The sequence below is a fragment of the Protomyctophum bolini genome (genome assembly GCF_963924005.1).
Source record: "Protomyctophum bolini genome assembly, chromosome: 9".
In the NCBI taxonomy this organism is placed as follows: domain Eukaryota; kingdom Metazoa; phylum Chordata; class Actinopteri; order Myctophiformes; family Myctophidae; genus Protomyctophum; species Protomyctophum bolini.
In genome coordinates this window covers 15099415-15111500 of record NC_137870.1, presented here as the reverse complement: position 1 = coordinate 15111500, position 12086 = coordinate 15099415, and the positions used below count along the sequence as shown (strand labels likewise).

The 12086-nt window shown below is 50.1% G+C and overlaps 1 protein-coding gene across 1 annotated transcript in view; it reads right to left on the bottom strand.

Moving 5' to 3' along the window:
• Positions 1-363: 363 nt before the first annotated feature.
• The window catches only part of plekhg2 (pleckstrin homology domain containing, family G (with RhoGef domain) member 2), an 84701-nt gene continuing 72978 nt past the window's right edge, over positions 364-12086 (bottom strand). The window contains exons 19-24 of the mRNA XM_080772838.1: positions 9692-11999; positions 8407-9101; positions 7409-7941; positions 4909-6915; positions 4318-4532; positions 364-4089 (exon numbers count right to left, since the gene is read on the bottom strand). Of these exons, the coding sequence (XP_080628964.1) occupies positions 3470-4089; positions 4318-4532; positions 4909-6915; positions 7409-7941; positions 8407-9101; positions 9692-11999 (6378 nt within the window). The 3' untranslated portion in view covers positions 364-3469. The remainder of the gene's footprint in view (positions 4090-4317; positions 4533-4908; positions 6916-7408; positions 7942-8406; positions 9102-9691; positions 12000-12086) is intronic.

The window sequence follows — 12086 nt, the reverse complement described above, 5'->3', positions numbered from 1 at the left end:
ACTTCCGGGTATGATGATGATGTCATGCGCATACCCTCCATATGATGAAGTTTACAATATTGTGGGCTACACAAAAAATCTTCACAGAAAATTGCAGACCTACAAGCTCACATGTGTGTTGCATTGCGATGCATTGTGAGCTTGTGGATCATCACATTTTTTGGTGAATCCTAGAACAGAGATTCTATAGGGGTTCAAGTGGTTCAGGTGTAGTCCCAAATCTTTCAAACCCTGGTTTCCCACGCCACGTGACATGAGAGATCAAACTTATACCGCTTGGATCATTTCATTTAGCTTACTGACCAATGTTCTCCCCGACATTTAGCTCTTACATCACAACCACTGACCAATGAAATGACAGAATTGACGATATATTTTTAATGGGGAACAAACCATATAGAAGATGGGGAACAACTAGTTGCTATGGAAACCAACCCAATACAGAAGACAGATACGAATGATTGGTCCGAAGTCGAGGAGAACTTAACAGACAAGTCCTAGAACACACACACACACACACACACACCACACACACCACACACACCACACACACACACACACACACACACACACACACACACACACACACACACACACACACGAGAGAGCTGAGGACACTGTGCAAAATACAGACATATAATAATAAGGGATGTTAGGTAAGTGCCAAAGAGAATAAGAATACTTTCATAAATAAAAAACAATAAAATACAAATAAAACAGAATAAGTTTCAAAGAAGCTGAAAAAAGATACAAATATTATGAATTATTAATTAATTAAAGTTATCACCATGCTAATCATCAACCCAGGCTATTACTATTAACTACTAAAACTATAATAATAATAATAATAGTAATAATAATAATAATTACTTGCGCAAGCAGAGCACGCAAGTACTAGTTTCGCCCAGGACTCGTATGCACCGTCCCAGCCGTCCCGCCAATTTTGATGCGTATGAGAGCTAGTTATACAGATGTATGTAATCTGGCACCACTGCCGTATCAGGCACAATTTGCTGGGACGGTGCATACGCATCAAAATTGGCGGGACGGCTGGGACGGTGCGTACGGCGCAAAGTAACCACAGTATACCGCTAATCAACTTACAAATTACATATACATATACATAGTTATGTATAACTAGCTCTCAATGATGACGTAATAAAGATGTGGATTAAAGGACCCAATGCCAGAGTGTAATTGGTTTTCGATGGTGACGTAATGACGATATGTTTTAGTGTTGGGAGGATTAAAGGTAATGCTCCTATGTATACATGTATGTAATCTGGCACCACTGCCGTATCAGGCACAAGTAGTCATTACTGAGATTTGACAGTTTGTAGCGGTCGGAAGTACTTGCGCGCTAGTAGGCCATTTATGGCCTACTAGTGTGCAACAAGCAAGTATGCACTCGACAGAGTGCAGTTCTAGTTATTATTATTATTATTATTATTATTATTATTATTATTATACATGAAGCAACTTTGATTACATACAGCACTGGTTGGACAGTTTGGAAGTTACTGTTGGTTGTTTTAATGACATTGACACACAGGCTGAGGGATGTTCATAATCCCAACCCAAGATACTGGCATAAAGATATGATGATACAAATCATTCTTTGAATAGATATATATTCCATAATCCATGGAGATTCTGCAGAATTATACTGTACATTCCACAGCAAAAGTTCAGACAAGGGATTGTGTGTGTGTGTGTGTGTGTGTGTGTGTGTGTGTGTGTGTGTGTGTGTGTGTGTGTGTGTGTGTGTGTGTGTGTGTGTGTGTGTGTGTGTGTGTGTGTGTGTGTGTGTGTGTGTGTGTGTGTGTGTGTGTGTGTGTGTGTGTGTGTGTGTGTGTGTGTGTGTGTGTGTGTGTGTGTGTGTCCACTGATTTGGCTAGAGAGAGGGTTTGTACATTATTTTTTACTTTATTTTATACGTAACAATATGTCATCAACAGTATGTCATTATTCTCCAAAATATGATGGATGGGTCAATGACTTCATATTAACTAGGCCTGTAAAATATATCTGTAAAATAGTTTTATCTTTAACCACATGAACCCTTTAGTGCCCCCGTTCTGGGCATGTCAAAATAGTCAAGGATATGCAATAGGTGATAATTCGGGCAAAAGCAGACAAACATTCAGCAAAAATAGCTGATCTGCAAGCTCATAAGTGGTGAAGGGATTTGGTGAGTTTTGGTTGGGGGGGGGGGGCACTCAAGGAGACGAACAAGTAACCTAGTATTATGTAGTATAGACCCTTGAGGGGTGGCTGAAGTAGGCTATATACAATAGGGTTTAAGTGGTAAAAAGAAAAAGTCACTGCTGAAGGTAATTGTTTGCATTCACAACATGGAATGAAGCACCAGCCACGTGTTCAGGCCTCTTTAAGGGATGACAGTGTGTGGTTGTCCAGCCCACACACATCCCGTCCGACCAAGAGGAGAGTCATACAGTTGTGTAGAGTTTGGTTGAGACGGCACAGGAGGACTTCCTCACAGTAAACCAGTGGCTCTCAACCTTTTTGAATTTCAAGGACCCCCCAGTTTGATATGCATTGATCAGGTGGTGTCATCAAGTGGCGGTGTGGAACCGACAGTGTGTATGGTCATTGGTCAGGTGTGGAACCGACAGTGTGTATGGTCATTGCCATGGTCAGGTGTGGAACCGACAGTGTGTATCATTGGTCACAGTACGGTCAGATCGTTAATAAACACCACGTTACTGTCCAGAGACTGTTTCCATCCACATAATGGTTACGATGTATTGTTCATTTCAGGTCCCAGGTAGAGCTTTGTCAACTTCTGCCATCTTTTACAAATTAATCCAATGTGTCTCCCTTTGACCAATATTGCACTCTTCTCTCTCTCCTTCAGGCTACATTTCATCCCACTCTTGTTTCTTGAGTTTGACAATTTGAAGTAAAACCTAAACCCAGAACTGTGTTAACTGTTAACGATGGGTTCCCTTATCAGATCTCCCAATGCTTTTCTCTATTGATGCAGAAAATAAGGTCTGTGATTAACATCAGCTTCACAAGAGTGTTTCACACGTTGTTCTAGGACATACGCAATTTACACCCGTTAATATCCATATATTTTGAAGGTGTGCGGTTCAAAAATAGTAAATAAAAAAGTTTTGATGTGTGAATGTTATCTTACTGAACAAAACGGGTCTTGATTTAAAAAGCCTTAAATTGTTTATTATGGATATTATTTTCTCAAAATGTCCCTGCTAATCGCTGGGTTGGCCTACAAAAATACTTAATCCCTGCTGTATGCAGCACCTTTCTTTTGTGTCCATCAATGGTCTCCACCTCTCCTTTGGACCCACCTTCACTCCCACAGCTCATCTGTATCACTACACAAGCTGATCGTCTATATCACTACACAAGCTGATCGTCTGTACCAATACACATGATTGTCTGCATTGATCACTACTTTCCTATTCATCCTGCTCGCTCCCTCTCACAGTCTCCTGCAGTTCTGCTGAAAGTGGGTGGGATGAGGAGGAGGAGTAGGGGGAGGAGAGGGAGTTGCGGGGAGGTGCAGCAGTCCATTGACGCTGACCCTCCTCCCTCTGTGACCCTGGCCCTCCGTCCCGGCGCCTCCCCCCGCTCCGCCCTGCAGCGTCTGAGTCAGGCTGACCTGGGCCGTGCTGAACGAGGTGATGCGGCCGCTCCCCGCAATCTGCAGGTTGACCGTGGTGGCGTAGCTGGACCGCTGGGCGGACCCCGCCGCTCTCCATTCGGAGGAGGAGGAGGGCGCCGGAGACGGGGCCGCACTCCGGAGCTGGGCTTGGGGCTCGTGCTGCTGAGGCAGGGGGGGATGCAGCTGGATGTGCGGTTCAAACTGACGGTGCTGAGAGTGGTGCTGGGTTTGTGGAGCGGGCTGGTGGTGCTGAGGAGGGGAGAATGGAGAATGGAGATGAATGTGCGGTTCGAGCTGACGGTGCTGCGGCGGAAGAGAAACGAGGAGTGTGTGCGGGGAGGCCGGGGGAGGGGCGGGGCTCTGTGCAGGTCGAGCAACGTAGGCACAGATGAGCTGGGTCCGACAGAGGCCCTCCTCTACCTCTGGGTCTGCCCAATCTGTTGGCCAGGAGAGAGAAGCAGGGTTATTATACTGAAATAAATAAAAACTAATAATAACATGTCGCCACGTTGTGAGCTTGTAAATGGGAAAACTTACACTAAAACTAAACTTTTCAACAACTAAATCTATGCTAAACTAACAAACCCAATTAAAAAGCAAATCAACTAAAATTGTAAACAAAAAGTCAATACAATACAAATACAAATGAAAATTGGTATAATAACCTTGGAGGGGAGTGGGGGAGGTGATGCTTCTAACAGGGCTGTTGGCTCCTTCATATTTGACCGGGGGCTCTCGGACATCTGGCCAGGGTCCGCTGGTGAAATACTGCTCACCGTGAGCAACCTTCCCTGGGCTGAGCCTGCTAGGCGAGAGTGGGGACTGGAGGCCAGACCTGGGGCTCGGAGGCCGGCCCTGGAGGCAGGCTGAGGTGCTGCTTCTGGAGCAAGGGGTGTCGCAATCATAACATTTGAGTTGACAATTAATTGTCGTACAAATAATGAAGATTAATGATTTAATTGTCTGCCATTTAACACATGGAAAAACATTTCATTAAACATAATGAAAATTACAGTACATATGAGAGATATGTCAAATAACTTGTATATGACTGATAAATGCCAAAATAGGCCATATATTTTATACTTTTAAAACTTAAAAATAGACAAAATAGCTGATCTACAAGCTCGCAGATCATCTCTTTTTGCTATTTCTGACGATTATGCAAAAAATAATGTGATATATCTAGAATAATTGCGATGTATCTAGAATCATTGTGATTTATCTTAAATAATTGCGATCATGCGATTGCCTACCTGGGGCCTGGCAGAACGGACTCCTCCAATGCTCCTCCCCTGAAACTGAGGGACCTCTGCCCACCCTCCGACCAGGAGCGCCGCACTGCGCTGGGGTTGCTCCGGGCCGGGCTCGGGGGCCTCTCAGCCAGGCTGGGGGAGAAGGTCAGACTCCTTCCCCATGAACCCTGGGAGGTGATCTCGGAGGAACGAGAGGAGCGCAGGGGGGACCTGGAGCCTGGAGGAGGGGGAGGAGATGGGGAGGAGGCTCTGGAACCTCGCAGAGACGCAGGGGCATAGGAATTAGAAGAGGAAGAGGATGTATGGAAAGAAGAGTGGTTCTCAGCGGGCGAGGCAAAGGAGGCGGGAGGGAAGGGAGAGGAGTTGAGGTGAGGGTTGCGAGGCTGAGGCGCCACCACGCTATTGGTCCAGGCGTTAACCGATGTGCCGATGAGGGGCGGGGAAAGGAGGGGGGGGCTCAGACAACCCGAGGAGACCCGGGGCATCTCCAAGGTCAGCCCCAACGGATTATGGGTACCGGCACCCACTGGCCCCCGCGCATTCCGGGGGTGAGGAGGTTTGCCAGCCGTGGGGGTGGAGTAATTCCGCTGCAGTGCCGGAGAGAGAGGCGGCGGGGAGCACAGGAGGCCGGCAAATGGGGAGGGGGACGGGCAGGGGGATGGCGACGGGGACTGAACCCGTGAGCTCGGCTCCGATGCCGAGAACGGCCGCGCCACCCGGTTGTGGCATCCGGACCATGGGTCGTGAGAGTGCTGCGTCAAGGTTGTGAATGTACTGTTAGCGCCAGTGCTGCCGTTAGCTAGTGGCGGCTTCCTAGGGCCGACTGACCAACCGCTATTACCTAGGTTACCGTTAACACTATTCATGCCATTGTTTGCATTGCCAGCCGCAGCGTAAGCAGCAAGGTTAGCACTGTTGTTGTTGTTGTTGTTGTTGATGCTGGCGAAACTTGACGAGTCAGGGGCGGCAGAGTGAAGGAAGGAGGGAGAGGGCCCGGGGTAGTAGGAGGACCCAGGGCGGGGAGGCTGGTACTGGGAGAGGGGCACCGAGGGGGATGGGGAGCGCTGGGAACGATAGGGAGTCGGCGACTCCACCGGGAACGGAGACGGACAAGAGGAGCGGAGAGGAGAGGAGGTTGGGGGACACCTGGGCTGCCGGTGTCCGTCACCACCGTTGTCTCCCGGCTGGGCATGGCCAGTGCTCTGAGCGGCTACGCCGGACGTACGCTGGCTGGTCGCCACTTTAGGTGAAGGAGAGCGCAGACGTACGTGGGAGGGCAAATTGGAGGAGGACGATTGGTCGCCTGTCGTCTGGGATGTGCCTTGTTGCTGGGAAGTGGTGCTCTTTTTAGCCATGCTCTGACTGATGGACTGGCTGATACAGGAGGCGGCTAGAGACCTGGTGAACGCAGAGGAGGAGGTGGCAGAAGGAGAAGGAGAGGGAGAGGAGGCGGGGAGGCCGCGAGGAGGAGTAGAGGAGAAAGGAAGGGTGGGTGGTGGAGAAGGTGGGGCTGACCTCACAGAGGAGGACCTGGAGGTTTGGAAGGAGGAGCGAGCGAAAGCCGAGGAGGAGGAGGGGGTGGGAGAGGACGGAGGGAGGCTCCTCATGGATGAGCTCCTTCTGCAGGAGGCGGCGGGAGGAGGGGAGAAACAAGGAGGCCCTCTGGACATGGCTGTAGGGGAGGAGGTGAATCCTCGAGGGGATGAGAAGGAGCAGGAGGACGGAGCGGAGGTGGGAGGAGGCGGGGAGGAGCAGGTAGGAGCCGGCATGGAGGCAATGGGGAAGGCTCGAACGGGAGAAGGGGAGCGACGCCTGAGGCTCGGGCGGAAAGCGGACGGGGGCTGAGGGACGTCTGCTGGCGGGCCTGGGGGGACAGCGGCCGGGGGAGGTCTCTCCGCGAGGCTGGGGCTCTCTGGAGACGGTCTGGAGGAGAACCGACCCACTGAGGAGGAGGAACGGGAACCTTGGTGGTGGAATTCTGCTACTCTGTGGTCTGGTTCTGTGGAGCTGAAGGAGAGAGGGAGGAATTAATCACACGCACTCTGTTAGTGTCCTTATGCTGGGCAGAATAGGCAAACAGACGACGAAAAAAGCAGATCTACAAGATCACAACGTGTCACAACACACTGCTAACCAGTAAATGCAAAAATTCAAGTTAATGGTTTCAATGGAATGGTATACCATTCAGTAATTGGTTTTACTTTTAATATAAGGAGGATTGATAATTGCAATTTGCAACCGCTTTTACTGTATAACGAATTGCATGTTTGCATTTATAATATATTTTGTGTTTATGTTGCTGTAAGCCTATTTACTGCATGTGAATGTTTTTGATTGCTTCAATCTTGGTACGGGCTCCACTGAAAAAGAGACTGGTCTCAACAACGTCTGTAAGGAATAATAATAATAATAATAATAACTAGATAAAGTGCCCGTCGGCACAGGTCCAATAATAGGAAGATTAGTTTGAAAATGGGTCAAGTGCTCCTTTAAGACAAACCTTTGTTCAGTTGATATCATGTGGGTTGAGTCCCAGGCAGTCAGAGCCCATGTGCTCGTGGTGGTGGTGGTGGTGGGCAAGTTGTCTGGCCTCTGACTGGTGAATGTTGGTAGACAGTCCACAGCCTGGGCCGGTGGTGGAGTGGTAGGAGTGGGAGTCGGGGTATGACTTGGGGTTGGAACCGAAGACCAGGTGCGGGACGCGGCCCTCTCGCTGGCTTTGGATCCCATCGAGGCCAACGCTGTGACGCTCTGACCGCAAACGGCTGTCGCTTCAAAGTTTGTGTCGGAGGACTGTGTTGGGGAAGGGGACGTGAACACCAGCGTTTCTGTGATCTCGTAATTCATCTGAACAGGAGGGATTGAGTCACACGCAGACGTCCTGGTCTGTGACAGAGGGGCGCCCTCGTCACCCTCGCCCCCATTCAGCCAAACCTGGTCTAGACTCCCAGAGACCTCCCTAACGGAGCCTCCTGTCTCCCCCAGGCAGGGGGCTTCCCTCTGGGCCAGGCCTGGGTCCACAGCTTTGTAGATCTGAAGGGTAAAAAAGATTATATTAACTCATAACGTCTTAGTTTGAAAGCCGAATTACCCATAAACTGCGAGTCAGGAAGTGAAAAATCACTATGTAACGTAACACGTCCCGTGAATGTTATTTAATTCAGACATTTTATAACCGAGTGAACCGTAATCAATTTGATATTTAAAAAATAGATCTTGGTGCCATGGGCGTTTTAACCAGAAGGCGTCAAAAGGTGATCTCTGCGCAGAGTGAGTTAACAACTATAAATAATTTGCTTTTTTCATCACACAGGAGTGTTACGAGTGCGTACAAAACACAGTTGTGTAATTATTGATATTAAAAAAAGAGATCTTCAGAGTGAGTTAACAACTATAAATCATGTATAAAGCTGTAGATGTAAAAAGAGACTGAGATAAATCAATGTCGTTGTCATTGGGTGCCTGCAGTGTCTGACTGGATGCTACACTGTCTCTCACCTCTGGACCTCCAGGAGGCGCTGTAGACACATGTTCAGGTTCAGTTTGAACTGTTTGCTGTTGGAGTTCCTGCAAATCTGGGCTGCTCTGGGTAACTTGTACATGCTCGTCCTGTTGTTCTCCGGCACCGTCTACTGTTACATCTGCATTTTGGAGAGGTGTGTGTGACCCTACGGAGGGCTTGGAAGAGGACAGTGGGTCTTCGCTGCAGCTGTACCCCAGCTCCAAGCTTCCGTTTGCGGGCAAGCCATCGTTCTGCACGGGGAGAGAGCAACAGTCATCCTGGATATCGTTGGAAGTCACAGGGCCGCCACTAAAAGCACAGCCCAGTCCAAGGCTGCCATCTTCGGGCAGGGCTGAGAGGTGCTCCCCCTGCGCTGGCGTGGAAGTGGAGGGGGGCTCGTTGGAGGAGTGCTCAGATACTTGGCTCCTATCTGAGGCCACGTTGGACTCTTGATCCCATAGGAGCGTGGGGGTATTTGCTCTGGGGCTGGTGGAAGTGGAGGAGGCGTTGCTGGAGACAGAGCCCCGCTTGGTGGTTGGTTCCTGGGGCAGAGCAGAGACTAAGTCCCTGGGTCTGGAGAGGAGGGTGTATCCATTCACCTGCTGGTGGCTTGTAGGAGCTATCTGCTCTGTGACCAACGCATGGCCAAAAACAAGAGGCTCACAGGGAATGACGACGCCCAACTGGAAATCTGAAGGGAATGTAACACAACAAGAAACTCAGATGTCTGTCAATTAATTTGTTATACTTTCTTTTCAAGGATGTATAAATAATGTAAACATAAATGATGTACACATGACTCAAATTTCAAATCTGAAAAAAAGAAAAAGCTCCACCAAATATTTACACAATAACGTTTTTTTATTGATCATCTAACTAAGGGAAACTAAGGGAATGTACAGTAAATGCCTTTACTGTACAACAAGGAGGAAAAGACAACACACACATGATCAGTATTTTGTGTGCAGTCATTTCCCAATTGACTGCACACAAATTACAGTATATTATACCCTGAAAATACCCATATTACATGTTGACTGCTTTCATTCTTTAAATCTGGTAATCGCTGTTTTAGGCATATCATTGTAGGTGGAAATTTGAAATGCAAATATTGTAATTATTATTATTATTATTTATTTTGATCAAAATTGTATTCAATTATTTTAAATAATTTTCCTTTTTATGTTCAAAAGCTACAAATGCTGGAAGGTGTGCCTTGGGCCCCAAAACATTGAAAACCAGTGCTTTAAAACTCTGAAACATCACCGGAACTAAACATACCATTTGACAGGCTTACTGCCCTTCTTATCACCCTCTCGTCTTCCTTCATGCTTCTGTCCTGGTTCAGGCTTCCATGGCTGTCGGACCCAGTCTGGCTGTCACTTTGGTTCTGTGTCTTTGAGACGGTTCGGTTTAGGATGTGAGACTGGGAGTCTGGGTATTTGTTCTGACCAGGAGGAGTTCCTGGCAGATATCTTTTGGACTCTGCGTGACACTGAGTTTGATCCAATTTGCTCTCCAAGCGAGGTGATCTCGCTGTCATCCGGGACTGCGTTTCCTGGCTGCCGTTGATGGCGCTGCTTTGGTTCTGACTCTGGTATCTTGCACGCTGCCTAGACTTTGCCTGGGCGGGCGTCTGGTATTGATAATGAGCCTGTGCCTCGTTTTGGACCTGATTCCCTCCGACCAACTTGCTAGAAGTCCAGGACTGGTTCCGTCCGACACAGGCCCGTTTCTGATGCAGCGGGACTTTCAAGATGTCAGCTTTAGTGCTGTACATCTGAGCCAGCGTTTGGACCTTGCTCAGGATCCGTTCCGAGTTCTCCACCACTGGCCCCGCTTCGAACAGCCCGATACCGGCTACGTCTGATCCGATACCCTCGAACAAGGTCCGGTTTGCCGAGACGATCCTGGAGTGGCGGGCCCAGCGACCCACCCTGGACTGGCCGGGCAGACCCTCCGGGTTCACCCTGAGGTCAATGGTTTTGCTGCTTCGGTCTTTGGTTCTGGATTTATTCCAGCTGGACTGGGTTCTGGTATCAATTTGCTGGAGTTGGCTGTCGGTGCTTAGATCCATGCTGTGTTCTTTACGGACCTCTTTGATTTCTTCTGCAGTGCGACTCGCTCCACAGACTCCGTTCATGGTGGTTTTGTGTCCCGTGCTGCTTTTGGTGGATTCAGACCTCTGCTGGTCGTCTTTGGTAGCGGGGAATCTATCTCTGTGGTCGACAGAGTTTGCTGATGTTTCTACCTCCATGTCGGTCACAACAACGCCGCTGTCAGGATCACTCTCCTCCCAGCCTCCCTTCACTATCTCTGTCATCTCCGCTGTATTGTCCTCGAATACATCGCCATTCTCTTCATCTCTGCCAGAGTTGTTGAGGTTTTGCTCTAGATTTGAACCTGCTTCCTTTAGACTCTCCCCGCACTGGGTATCAGTGGAGGAAGAGGATTGTGATAGCCTTGTTTGTCTGTCCGTTTGTCCCTGGGTGCAGTCCTGTCCGTCAGAGGACATGACAGAGGTCGGATTGCTGCGTTTGAAGGGCTTGTCCGTCTCTCCTTCGCTGACTCCATCCAGCCTTTCATCCCTCCAGCCACACCCTTCTCCTCGTCCAGCCTCTGGCTCCCCCTGGTGGATGTGTGGGTTGAAGCGAGATACAGACTCCCTCACCAAGCCAGAAGGGATTTGGGAGAAACTATTGCGCCGCGTCGCCGTAGGCGTCACCGCCTCCTCGGCCCCTCCCCCCTCTTCCTCCCCATCCTCCGTCTGGTCCCTGACCTCCTCGGCTGCGGCCTCGTAATAGCTCCTGATCTTCTGGATGATGGCCTTGTCGCTCTTGTTGAGGTGGAGGTCCGGCCTGGGGGGCAGACGGGGGCTCAGGTCCGACCTGGGGGGCAGACGTGGGCTCAGGTCCGGCCTGGGGGGCAGACGTGGGCTCAGGTCCGGCCTGGGGGGCAGACGGGGGCTCAGGTCCGACCTGGGGGGCAGACGGGGGCTCAGGTCCGACCTGGGGGGCAGACGTGGGCTCAGGTTCGGACCGGACGGCGCACAGTGGTCCTCAGGGGAAACCCCGCCGCAACCCTCCTCAGCGCTCTCTTCACCCCCGGGGGGGAGTTCGCTCGGGGGGGGCTCTCGCTCCTTCTCCATTTCCCCCAGGATGGAGGGATCAGGAGCGACGCAGGAGGAGGGGAGGAGAGGCGAAAGCGGCATTGTGTTTTCGTCCTCTCCTCCCTGCATCTCTCCTCCTCCTCTCTCTTCTCGTTCACCCGGCACCGCCGCCTGTTTCAGCACTTCATGGTCCTTGTCGACGGGTAAGTCCGTTTCTTCTCCCTCCTCGCCGGTCTGGCCAGAGAGCTGACCTCCATCTTGGTCTGACCTCCATCCGGTCTGGCCAGAGAGCTGACCTCCATCTTGGTCTGACCTCCATCCGGTCTGGCCAGAGAGCTGACCTCCATCTTGTCCTGGTTGCTGTGTGTGGGCGGGGCAGGCGGCCGGGGGCAGGGGGCAGGTGAAATTGGATTGGTCGGATGGAGGGGTAGGAGGGACTTCTGGTGGCTGGCTCTGCATGGATGGATCTAGGGCCGCTTCCTGTTGGGACATGGAATGAAACCAGATCTGTTATAGGCGGCATTTGAGTGAATGAAACGTTATGTGTTCTGGGCGATTGTTGTATTT